The sequence below is a fragment of the Ciona robusta genome, chromosome 3, assembly GCF_009617815.1.
Source record: "Ciona robusta chromosome 3, ASM961781v2".
Lineage (NCBI taxonomy): Eukaryota > Metazoa > Chordata > Ascidiacea > Phlebobranchia > Cionidae > Ciona > Ciona robusta.
This window is the reverse complement of record NC_143237.1, coordinates 1,737,052-1,749,543: the sequence shown is the minus strand read 5'-3', so window position 1 is coordinate 1,749,543 and position 12,492 is coordinate 1,737,052. Positions and strand designations below refer to the sequence as shown.

General features: G+C 34.2%; 3 protein-coding genes across 3 annotated transcripts; 2 read left to right on the top strand and 1 right to left on the bottom strand.

Annotated features, from left to right (window-relative positions):
* Nucleotides 1–367: 367 nt before the first annotated feature.
* LOC149737556 (microtubule-associated protein 1 light chain 3 beta-like) lies at nt 368–2,604 on the bottom strand. Its single transcript, XM_089873805.1, has 4 exons — nt 2,445–2,604; nt 2,104–2,159; nt 1,501–1,607; nt 368–1,050 (listed from the first exon to the last, which is right to left on the bottom strand). Exons 1-4 carry the CDS (start codon nt 2,482–2,484, stop codon nt 888–890), a joined length of 366 nt encoding a protein of 121 aa, XP_089729931.1. The 5' UTR covers nt 2,485–2,604; the 3' UTR covers nt 368–887.
* Nucleotides 2,605–5,216: 2,612 nt separating this feature from the next.
* On the top strand, nt 5,217–7,013 carry LOC149737555 (microfibril-associated glycoprotein 4-like). Its single transcript, XM_089873796.1, has 6 exons — nt 5,217–5,446; nt 5,669–5,817; nt 5,880–5,976; nt 6,032–6,128; nt 6,186–6,250; nt 6,485–7,013. The coding sequence occupies exons 1-6, from the start codon at nt 5,269–5,271 to the stop codon at nt 6,724–6,726; spliced, it is 828 nt and encodes a 275-aa protein (XP_089729922.1). The 5' UTR covers nt 5,217–5,268; the 3' UTR covers nt 6,727–7,013.
* A 1,104-nt stretch (nt 7,014–8,117) lies between these two features.
* Nucleotides 8,118–12,470, top strand: LOC149737554 (microfibril-associated glycoprotein 4-like). Its single transcript, XM_089873794.1, has 6 exons — nt 8,118–8,437; nt 8,599–8,747; nt 9,017–9,113; nt 9,169–9,265; nt 9,323–9,387; nt 11,993–12,470. Exons 1-6 carry the CDS (start codon nt 8,164–8,166, stop codon nt 12,232–12,234), a joined length of 924 nt encoding a protein of 307 aa, XP_089729920.1. The 5' UTR covers nt 8,118–8,163; the 3' UTR covers nt 12,235–12,470.
* Nucleotides 12,471–12,492: the final 22 nt, after the last annotated feature.

Sequence of the window (12,492 nt, the reverse complement as noted above, 5' to 3'; positions counted from 1 at the left end):
TACGCCCACAATGGTAGCAGCATACATCTGTAGTACTATCAATCAAGATTACATGCTAGACCTAATTAGTGCATAGGTTTCACAATTACCACATTTACCTCAACCATGTCCCATGCAATTTTTATCAGCGGATTTTTTACTGACTTTATTTTAACTTCTGACATTGTCTTAGTTTTTACATTGAAACGTTTGAAATATAAGTCATATTATATTATATGGGCTGTCAATCAGTGTTTTATGCTTTTTAACTAAACTAAAACACTAAGCTTATTTAGGACCTACAATATTACTTTTCTATCTGTTACACAAGTGACTTATTGTACTGCATTAGGTGATGTCATATACTATCATACAATCACTTCATAAATACAAGTACATAAGTTTATTTACATACAACAATTTTAAGTGCGCCAGCAATAACACTTAATAACATCAACAAAATATGAATTAAAACAGAATTATCTGTAAAAGGTGTTTACGTGGTAATAAAAGCACAAGTCATAATATCAATGTGTCATACCTACGACATCATAACTATGAGTATATGATGATGTGGGTGTTGTTATGATGTTAACTATATTGCTGCTGTGCTGTTTCGGAGTGAGGAGATTACCAAGTATGTATATATTATGTACAAGATATTTCATGCGAGAAAGAAAATGTTATACACATCCAGTACATGTAATTAACAAAACAATCATCATATAACCCCAGGCTACATTGTACTGATTACTAAACATTTTTTGTTTTCAATGTTTGTGTTAATACCGGTTATAACATAATACACAAACACACACTACTAGCTATTTTTTTACATTTTAGCTTTACAAGTATGAGTTTGCGTTGTTTTTGTTGGCAGTTTTTGAATTTTTAAACTTTTTTACAGTTTAGGTACCAAAGGTTTCTTGTGAGGCGTATGTCATGTATAAGAAACCGTCTTCATCTTGTTGTTCGCTGTATATTTCTGACACTGCGTCTGATACACTAACCATGCTATGCCCGTTAACGAGAAGGAAAAAGGCTTGGCTTGGACTCAGTTGTAATCTCCGTCTGCATATTAACATTACAAAGGTTATCCAATGAATTTTGGAAAATATTTAAACATAAAACCTAATTTATTTTTTCCAAATGTCCAATCAGTAATATTTTACATTTCTGGGGGTAATGGGCCAAACCTGGCTTGAACAACAGGATCTTAAGCATATAAAATTTTAGATTTTTTATTTAAAACACAACAATTAACTAATGTATAGCTCAAATTAATGGATTGAGGTTTAATTTAAACAATAGGCTATGCTTCTAAGTATAAGAGCCTTACTTTAAAAAACACAGGGGAGGCAAGGCTGGTTGAATAACTTTAAATAAAATCCAACTTTTGGTTTATATGTTTACTGATTAATGCAGAGCAAAAAATCCAGGAGTGGGCCTGCCTACCTTGCCACCCCAGGTTTGGTGCTTATACCTTGAAGCAAAATCGAATTTGTTTTTATACAAACTTACCTAATAATTCTCACAAGGTCACACATCGAAACATGATCAGGGACCAGGAACTTGGTTTTGTCCAACACCGGCAACTGTTTCTCTCCTTGGTATCTCTCAATAATAACCTGTAAATAACACAACTTTAGTTAAAATAACAAAAAATGAAAATAACCAGAGCAAATAATATTTTTTATCTTAACGTAGGATTTTCAATGTATTGGTATAAATACAAACATCTACAAAGATCATATCAGAAAACGAAAGCTTGGTTTATTTATTAAACTGTAATGAATCTTACTTGGTACAGTTTAATAGTTTATTTACTATTGTAAAACTATCAACATCAACGCTAAACAGTAAAAAATTGTTTGATAGGAATTACTTTCTGTTAGTTATATTTGCAGTTGCCAATGATTGAGACCTTATTCTTAAAAAAAGTTGTGTGTTAAGTATGATACTAAAATACAATGCATCAAAAAAGTACAAATATCGGCTCTAGTGATGAACTCTCCTGTACATAGCAGAATAGGATGGTGTAAATAAAGTGTTAGTGGCTGGTGGTTAGCAAATAAGATGCAGGGAAGATTCTTCATTTGCACCCACATATCATTTGATACTCACTGGTATTTTATTTGGATGTTCCTTCCGTATTTCACTCACATCTTTTACTCGGTCCTCTAAAAACATATAAAACTGGTGAAAAAAATGCTCAAAAGGTATAAAAAATGTAACTTTTTCCACATTAATCCACAGGTGTCAAACAACAGTGGTTTTAACATAAGTGTTATATTTCATAAACCTCATGCCCGCTTACAAGTTACCACATATCATTTGTAACTTTGTAAGGAATTTTTATTTTAGACAACCCATTACCACTGGGTTCGAGAAAGTTCTTGTAAATACATTCACCCATAATGATAGTTAAACCTTTTTTATTTGAATTTGTAAAAATTAAAATTTACCGAAGCTTCGTCTTTGTTTGAAAGTTCGGTCTCCGGGCATCTTGCTTTATCTGCTTATGACGTCACAATATAAATTGACCTTAACAGTGTTTTCTGGAAAAAACATTCAAAACATAACAGTAACTGAATTTTACAATTAAACGCAAAAATCGAAAATAAAATTGCAACACCCACGCGCAATTTATGACAAAAACCTTCTAATAATTGTTAGAAATTCTACGCTTTCATATCCCGTCCATATGTTTATATATATCAGGTTAACTTATTGAGAAACCCCGTTTATGCTTACATGTTTAACCTATCATTGCTTACGAAACAAAATACCTCTATTCAACAAGGTAAACACAACAACAAAGCAAAACGAACTCGACGAATTTTATCTTTTGTTGACAAACATCAGCTGATTATGAGTAATCACGTGACTGGTAACATAGAAATCAGATAGCAAACAACGAGTGAGCGGAAATCATACGTCATACATAGATGAAAGAATGAATGTAACTTACTTTATCCTCGCGTGGCCGCAAAACGACAGTCGTTATCACACGGGTTTAACACCTCGTGCCAGCTTACGAGTTACCATGTATGTTACTTTGTGGGTGATTGTTTTTTTAGGGGGGGATTTTTTTTCTTTTTTATGTATGGCTGATAATTTAGATTTTAGACAACCCATTAGTGACCAGAGGTTGGAGCAATTGCCGTTAAGTATCCTGCCCAAAGACACATACGCCCACAATGGTAGCAGCGTCGAGCCTTGAACCCAAACCTCTGGGTTACAGGCCGGCGCCCTAACCACTATCCCACGGCGCCGGACGAAGAGATAATACATATACATATATTATGTAATATCTATGCGTGATATATCAAAATACTTTTTGTTAAGGCATAAAAAATATTTTTATAAACCATGATCAAAGCTTGATTAAATTGATGTTTTGTCGAAACTACATAATCGATCAAAGTTGTTTCATGAAACAGAACTTACATCATAAATCAAACTATTCTTGCCAAAGCGTGATTGGATTGAAGTTACATCGAAACTTAATATAATCAATCGAAGGTTTTTGATAAAGCAAGCCAACGTTATGTCTCAATTTTTTCAAAGCGTGATTGGATTGATGTTTTTCTAAAACTTTCTATAATTAATCAAAGTTGTTCTTATGAAACACAACTTACGTCATATATCTACTCTTTGTTAAAGCGTGATTGGATTATTGTTTTGAAACTTTTCTATGATCGATTAACTTCATACAGTAAGATGGGGGAAGATAGGACACTTGGTCAAACGATTTTTTTCGGACTCCCATTTAACAATTATGATTAAAAAATAACGTTACAGAATTATTCGACAGTATTATCACGATTTTATGAAATAAACGTATGTTAAATAGAATCATTTTTGAGCAGGTAAAAATGCGTTAGGTCAACTACAAGGTGCAGAATACTATCAATATAAAAATATTTCAATTTGGCTCCCATCTTCCCCCCACATTGTAGTTTTGCATGTTTGCATTGCCAAATTTTGAAAGGTTTGCCTTTAAGTCAATAATTTGTACCTCAGGGTGATTAAAATATAAGATACTGATATAAAAACAAGATATTACATGAAAAATATATTCGAAATTCAGTTATTAGCACCAAAAGATAATTTATGAGAAGTCACTTTTGTGAAAAATAGTGTAGCAATATCAAATTTGTAGCAAAAAACTTTATTATTAGTTATTTATTATTAGTTACAATAATTATCAATTGAAATTCGAACAAACCTTATCACACGGGTTTAACACCTCGTGCCAGCTTACGAGTTGCCATGTACGTTATTTTGTGGGGGATTATTTATTTACACCTGTTGTAGAAATCGCAAAATACCATGCAGCTCGTGTGTTTTAATATTTTATTAAAATGTTGTCAATTAATAAAAGAATTATAGTATTAATTTGTAGTATCCAACCAAAAAACGTTATTTATTTTTAATGTGGAAATATTGGGCAGTATTTGCTTAGATGTCCCATCTTCCCCAACTCTACTATATATATACTGTTTGTCAAAGCGTGATTGGATTAATGTTTCGAAACTTTTTATAATCGATCAAAGTTGTTTTGATGAAACAAAACTTACTTCATATATCTAATTTTTGGTCAAAGCGTGATTGGATTGATGTTTTTTTCGAAACTTTCCATAATCGGTCAAATTTGTTTTGATGAAACAAACGAATTACTCTGCGATATGAATATCGTTCTTTAATGAAAGTTAATAATTCAATCGTTGATCTCACACGAGTTTCGAGCAAGTCTGTCTTATATAAGGACAACACCTACTCGAGTCTTGAGCATAAGAAATTGTTCGTTCAGTTAAAATTTTACTGTAGTTATACGGTAGATAATTGCCACTGCAATTTATTATGCGATTTTTGCTGTAGTTTAATTGTTTAGTTTAGAAACAAAGAATAATGTATACATGTAACGTTGTGTTTAAAAGTTTATGGGGCAAAGTAGGTCATTTTCCACAATATTGGATTTATAGTAGGGTGGGGGAAGATGGGACACTTTATCAGATGAGACTTTTTTAGTTTTTCTTATTACAGACCCCCATTTAAAGATAATCAAAAAAATAATGTTACAGAGTTACTGTTTTTAGATATTAAAAAAGTATGTAACATAGAAACAGCATTTTCAAACAGGTAAAAATTTGTGGTATCACTCCAAAATCCTCATGTATTTTGATTTTGGAAATATCGGGCAACGTGTGCTTAAGCGTCCCATCTTTCCCCACTCTACTATAACCTTTTTTTCTCTTTAGCTGTGTACAACAAGAACATACAGTTATGATTCGATTACTATCGTCTGTGTTCATTCTGGGTTTAGTATGTTTGGTAAACAGTCAAGTAATCCTTGAATCTTGTCGTATGGAATGTGGACACGTCATTGGAGTTCAAACTACTAACCGCCCTGCTGTGCAAAGCGAAGTTCGTCAACTTCGTGCAAAACTAAACAACATGAAACGTACGTAGTATTCAAAAATTCGTTTTAAAATCTACCAAAAGTTTCATTATAGATACTCTTACGTATTAGAGTATTGTTTCATATATTTTCATACATCTAGTGTTTCACACATCGTAATTAATAATCGGTCAAGAGGTGCATGAAGCGGAACATTCCTGTGATAACGATTGTCGTTGCCCCATCACGCAAGGACAAACCAAGTTACATTCATTCAACTCTTAGAATTGCTGATGCCACGCTCGTGCCAGGATGTCTCAACAAGGAAACCGAACTGGTCGAAAGGCGGAGTTTACACCATATACCCTAATCCTGGTTCACAAGTTGGCGTTCAAGTTTATTGCGATTTAGTAACTGATGGTGGTGGTTGGGTGGTATGTTGAAACTACATTAAATGACTTTTTCTCTTATATTTGTATAAAATCTTGTTGTAAAGGTATTTCAAAGACGCAAAGACGGATCAGAAAACTTTTTTAGGGGTTGGAACGATTATGTTTCCGGTTTCGGGAACTTGGAAGGCGAATTTTGGCTTGGTAAGAATAGAAGCCTCATATTAGAGCATATTGGCATAATTTTGATTGTATGCAGGCTTGGATGTAATCCACAACTTAACTGCCAATAATGAATACGAGATGAGAGTCGATTTGGAAGACTTTGACGGAAATAAAACTTATGCAGTCTACAGGTATTTTATTCCAAAATAATTTTAAACAAAAGATAATCAACAATATTTTCGTTTTAGCAACTTCGTTGTGTCGGGGGCGCCTCTGTATGCACTTGCTGTATCCGGTTACAGTGGTAATGCAGGTAAGACAAAACAATTAGATAGTTTCTCTCATACTTACATCTTATAATCAAGTAACCAATCCGCAGTTATATACACCAAGTGGTAAAATTAAGTTTGTTTTAGTCGTTTCTCTTATGATTAAACGCGCATTATATATAGTTTAAATCTCGTCTGTTTTTGGCATTCCAAATGGACTATTTATACATACTGAGGCGAGATATGTACTAAGCATTGAAGACTTCTTTTGTTGTTAGGTTCGGCCATGCACCCAGGAAATTTTTCGACTAAGGACCGTGACCAGGACAGCTATGCTCCAGGAAGTTGCGCAGAGAGCTACAAGGGCGGATGGTGGTACACCGCTTGTCATGGCGCTAACTTAAACGGCCTCTACCTGAGCGGACAACATGATTCGTATGCGAATGGTGTGAACTGGCGACCCTTTCGAGGCTACCATTACTCTTTGAAGATTTCGGAGATGAAGTTACGAAGAAAGTGACAATCTGTGTACTTCATGTAGCACGTCATCTTGTACATTGCTCCAACCATTTTTGCATTACATAAAAAATCAAACTCCATTGAAATAACAATCACTCACAAAGTTTCCTATTTGGTAACTCGTATGCGGGCTCGAGGTGTTTGAAGCAAAACACCCTTGTTATTATTATAATACTAATTGTCTTCGCCCGCCCCCTGAGGAAAATTCGTGTCATTTATACTGTATACCATTAAATATATATCCATGAACTCAAGCTCTTATAGTTTAAATAAACCAACCATATCAGATCATATGAGTAACAAGGCATGCCTGAAACTTTGTCAATGTCAGAACATTTTATTTATTTTCGTTGTATGTTGCACGAACGACAAGGAGGTTACCGCCAATATTTAGAATAACAAGAGAGCACAATGTTAAAGAAAGGGCATGCAAAATATACGTTATCGTAAGCAAGTTGATACATTAAAAAAGGAAAAGCTAAACAAAAAAAAACACATAAAAAGGACAATAAAATACACACAAAAAAGACCTAAATATGAAAAAGGCAAAAACAAGAAATCAAATAAGTCATAAAAAGAACATGAAAATACATTTTTTTGTCTTATTTAGACACTTTATCCTAATGAGATATTTTTGTCCCAGTAAGACATTTATGTTCTAGTGCGCATTTTTTCCCAGTAAGACACAGTTTGAAATTCTGTCCTAACGGGAGGGTTTGTTCCTGTGAGATATTTTTTCCAGCGAGATCTTTTTGTCCCACACGAGACGGACAAACAAGCATAGAAAAAAACATGGACAAAACAGGGACAAAGCAAAACGAACTCGACGAATTTTATCTTTTGTTGACAAACATCAGCTGATTATAAGTAATCAGGGGCTGGAAACATAGAAATCAAATAGCAAACAACGAGCAAAGTCATAGAAATACCTACTATGATTGTTACCAACGCCATAGGTAAAAAATAAATAAAAAAATTTCTATGACTTTGACTCTGACAACGAATGAGCGGAAATCATACTTACGTCATATATCAAACTACTTTTGTCAAAGCGTGTTTGGAGAGATGTTTTGTTGAAACAATACAAATTAATCTGCGTTGTTAATATCCGGCTTTAATGAAAGTTTATAATTGAATTGTTGATCTCGGACGAGGCTCAAGCTAGTCCGTGTTGGTGTAATTACAATAAGTACTCGAGTTTTAAGCATAAGAACTGGTTCGTTTAGTTGAAATTTTACTGTAGTTACGATAGATAATTGTCACTGCAATTTATTAAGCGATTTTTTCTGTAGTTTGTTTAGTTTAGGAAAACAAGAAAACATGTATAAAAGTTGTGTTGAAAAGTTTATAGCACAAAGCGGGTCATATTTCTACCATATAGAGTTTATAAATGTCATTTTCTGTCTCTTTAGGCTGAGAACTACCAGAACATACGGTTATGATTCGATTACTATCATCTGTGTTCATTCTGGCTTTGGTGTGTTTAGTAAATAGTCAAGTAACCCTTGAATCTTGTCGTGTGGAATGCGGACATGTCCTTGGAGTTCAAACTACTGAAGGTGCTGCTGTGCAGGCTGGCCCACCGGGTAAAAAAGGTCCTGCTGGACCGGTAGGCCCAAAGGGGCAAAAAGGCGACGAAGGCCAACCATGTACGGGCTGTGGCGAAGAAAGTGAAGTTCGCCAACTTCGTGAAGAAGTAAACAACATGAAACGTACGTAGCATTTAAAATTCGCTCAAGACCCACAAAAAAGTTACAGACAGGGTAATTCATAAATGGGGTATGAGGTGCATAAAATAACACATCTGTGTTATATCGATTGTCGTTGCCCCATCACGCAAGGACAAACCAAGTTACATTCATTCAACTCTTAGAATTGCTGATGCCACGCTCGTGCCAGGATGTCTCAACAAGGAAACCGAACTGGTCAAAAGGCGGAGTTTACACCATATACCCTAATCCTGGTTCACAAGTTGGCATTCAAGTTTATTGCGATTTAGTAACTGATGGTGGTGGTTGGGTGGTATGTTGAAACTACATTAAACTTTTGCTTTTATAGTATAGTAGGGTGGGAGAAGATGGGACACATTTAGCACATAATATCCAGATATCCTGATCGTGTTTTAAAGAATTAACAACGGTCTATGAGAGCCATGAGGACTTTGAATGTTCTTTGTTTACTACTAAATGGAACGAGAAAATAGAGTTAAAAATGTCCCATCTTTCCCCATCCTACTGTATATTAAAATTACATTTGATTTTTGCTCTTGTATTTAAATAAATCTTGTAAAGGTATTTCAAAGACGCAAAGACGGCTCAGAAAACTTTTTTAAGGGTTGGAACGATTATGTTTCCGGTTTCGGGAACTTGGAAGGCGAACTTTGGCTTGGTAAGAATAGAAGCCTCATATAAAACAATATTGACCTACTTTTGATTGTATGCAGGCTTGGATATGATTCACAACTTAACTGCCAATAATGAATACGAGATGAGAGTCGATTTAGAAGATTTTAACGGCAATAAAACTCATGCAGTCTACAGGTATTTTATCCCAAAATAATTTTAAACAAAAGATAATCAACAATATTTTCGTTTTAGCAACTTCGTTGTGTCGGGGGCGCCTCTGTATGCACTTGCTGTATCCGGTTACAGTGGTAATGCAGGTGAGAGAAAATAACTAAATAGTTCCTGTCATACTTGCATCCTATTGATCACGACAATGGTCTTATACTTTTCATCGAACAGTTGTTCTTGTTGTTGTTTGTTTTGCGCAGATTTTCCCTGCATTTTTCTCAATTCTTAATTCTAGCATTTTTTATTATTTTCTTGATTGAAATACAATAATATATGTTTATAATTGATAGTGTAAATTTTCAGATTTATACCGCATGATTAGCGAATAATTAACGATTACTTTCCTCATGTACTTTAACATAGCGGTTATACTGTCTGTGGCAGGGCGGCACGTGTTGGTGACATAAAAAATCCACACAACGGTTCACGACTAAATCAAACTGTTACCATTTAAGTGGGGACGCATTAAATGCACTACACCCATATCTTATTATCATTAATCCTAATTTTAATATTCTTTTTAATTCATATGAATAATATTAACTTCTAACATTACTTAATTACTGCGACTATACGGTTTATCCAAATTCACGTAAACAAGCGTTTTTTAAGCGACGACAATTAAGGTTAACTAATGTAAGTTTACATGTCAACACAGGGTACAACAATTGTACAAAGCGTATTTACGCATATTCTTTACCAATCACTCAATCCTCATACATCATAAATCTTTATAAGTTTTAATACATGTATAAATGCATTCTACCTACTGCTCCACATTCACCAATGGCAACTAAAAGCAGCTTTGTTGGTTACTTTTAGTTTGTTTTTGATCGAGCGTATTTGACCGTTGTAGTAACAGGGTTATTTAATGTTATGCTAATATGTTTAATACGTGCTTTCTCATTAGAGCTTTTATATTCTTGCTGTTGTTGTTGTTTTTGGGCGTCTTTCCGCACTTATCTCAATTTTGAATTTGACCATTTGTTCTTTATTCTTTTGATTGAAATCAAATCATAAAATAAATTTTTGACTAAACTTTAAGATTTAAAACCGCACACAATTAGCAATTAATCAGTCTTTATATGCGGCCGATTCTCCAAAATCGGCACTTCCCCTACGGGCCAATTCCAGTTTTGCTTTGCTTGCAATTTTGCGAACTGGTATTGCGTCGTATATGTTTTCGTTTAGTTGGTTAGAAAAGCATCTGCAACAAAGTCTGGTCGTTAAATTGTCACGGTTAGTTGGTACTTGCTTTGATACAAACAACTTTAGTAAATGCTAACAGCGGGCAATTCTGCCATGAACAGTTTACATCGTGAAATGGGGTATACTACTGTAGAGATGAAATATATAACTGTGGATTAAAAGGCCGTTGTTGGCTGTGTTTATACAGGTAAGCATTAATTTTTTACGAGTTCTTAAATAAATCCAATTTATTAAAATGATACACGCCAGCAGAGCAGCAGGCAACTAAAAATTTTGGTTACTACATAGGTTAATGCTGTTACTTTTACGCGAAGACTGACATGCAACAATATTTATCTTTGCCCTGTACATTGATGTAAGTCATATTGTGTTCTGTATATAATCTATTATGCAGAGCAAACTGAAGGAAAGCATAGAAGCTGAAGAGATTATTTTCTATGCATAGCAAGAAGAAATCGAACATATGTTAGTCATTTACTCAGACAATAGTGTACTATAGTAGTAGCCTATATTACCTCATCATATTTATGTACCACCATTCACTGGCGTCCAGTTAGGGGTTCCGGACTGTCTTGCCACCCAAATTTTTTAAACAAGTGTGGGATAATGTGTTTTAGCACTACAATGGCAATTTTAAATCACCGTTTTGTTTTGTGTAATAGTATAGTTGTTAACTTATTTAAAACATTGTTAGCCTATCATACAATTAAAACATCTTTTACTTTTTAATATATACAAATGAGTTTCATAGTGAACTATCTGGTGCAAATAGTTTTTTACACTTGTGGGTTGAACCAGGTCAACTAGAAACATAATGTGACTTTGTGAACTCAGTTTTAAAAATAGAGAAATACGTGTCACCTTAATCTTGCTGTGCCAACTTTTATAAAAGTAGACGAAACAGATATTATGCATACAACTGTATTTCACACAGTGCTTCTTTATTTGTTATATTATACAAAATACTAATGTATGTGTGCAGTTTAGTAATAATTGGCAATAAGCTAATAAACATTTTATGTATTCTTTGTCAAATTTATGTTTTTTCATTACAAATCCATTGTATTGCACTAGTTTGGTTTTAATAAGGATTCAAAATTGATGCTCCTAATAGGTTTATTTATTTTTAAAATAAACAGCATATAATAACAGTGGCGTCAATTTTATAAAAATGTAGGGGCTGCGTCATTAAAACGTGTTAGCGGGAAGTCGGTTTGTAAAACAAGTTAAGTCGTGCGTTTAAGTAAACGGGTATTTAATACTATAGTTAGTTCAAGACGTGCTCACTCATTAGATCTTTGATTTCGTGTAATCAAGTAAACCATTATTCCTCAGTTATACACGAAATGGTAAAATTAATTTTGTTTTAGTCCGGTCTTATACACAATTATATATGTGACTGCAAACTTGTATGTCTGTGACGTTTCTAATGTTGAAACTATATAAGTGAGATTTGTATTAAGCAATGAAGACTTAAATTGTTAGGTTCGGCCATGATATCAGGAAATTTTTCGACTAAAGATCGTGACCAGGACACCCTTGCTACAGCAAACTGCGCAGAGAGCTTCAAAGGTGGATGGTGGTACACCGCATGCCATGCTGCTAACTTAAACGGCCTCTACCTGAGCGGACAACATGATTCGTATGCGAATGGTGTGAACTGGCGTCCGTGGCGAGGATACCATTACTCTTTGAGGATTTCGGAGATGAAGTTACGAAGAAAGTGACAATCTGTGTACTTCATATAGCACGTCATCTTGTACATTGCTCCAACCATTTTTGCATTACATAAAAAAAACTCCAAAAAATAACAATCTCTTACAAAGTTTCTTTTTAAGTTACTCGTAAGCGGGCACGAAGTGTGTGAAACAGAACACCCGTGTCATAATTACTGCCTGCCCCGCTACACGAGAAAATACGTGTAATTTATTTATATCATTAAATATACTTACAGTGAACAACCTCTTATAGATTAAACAAAACAA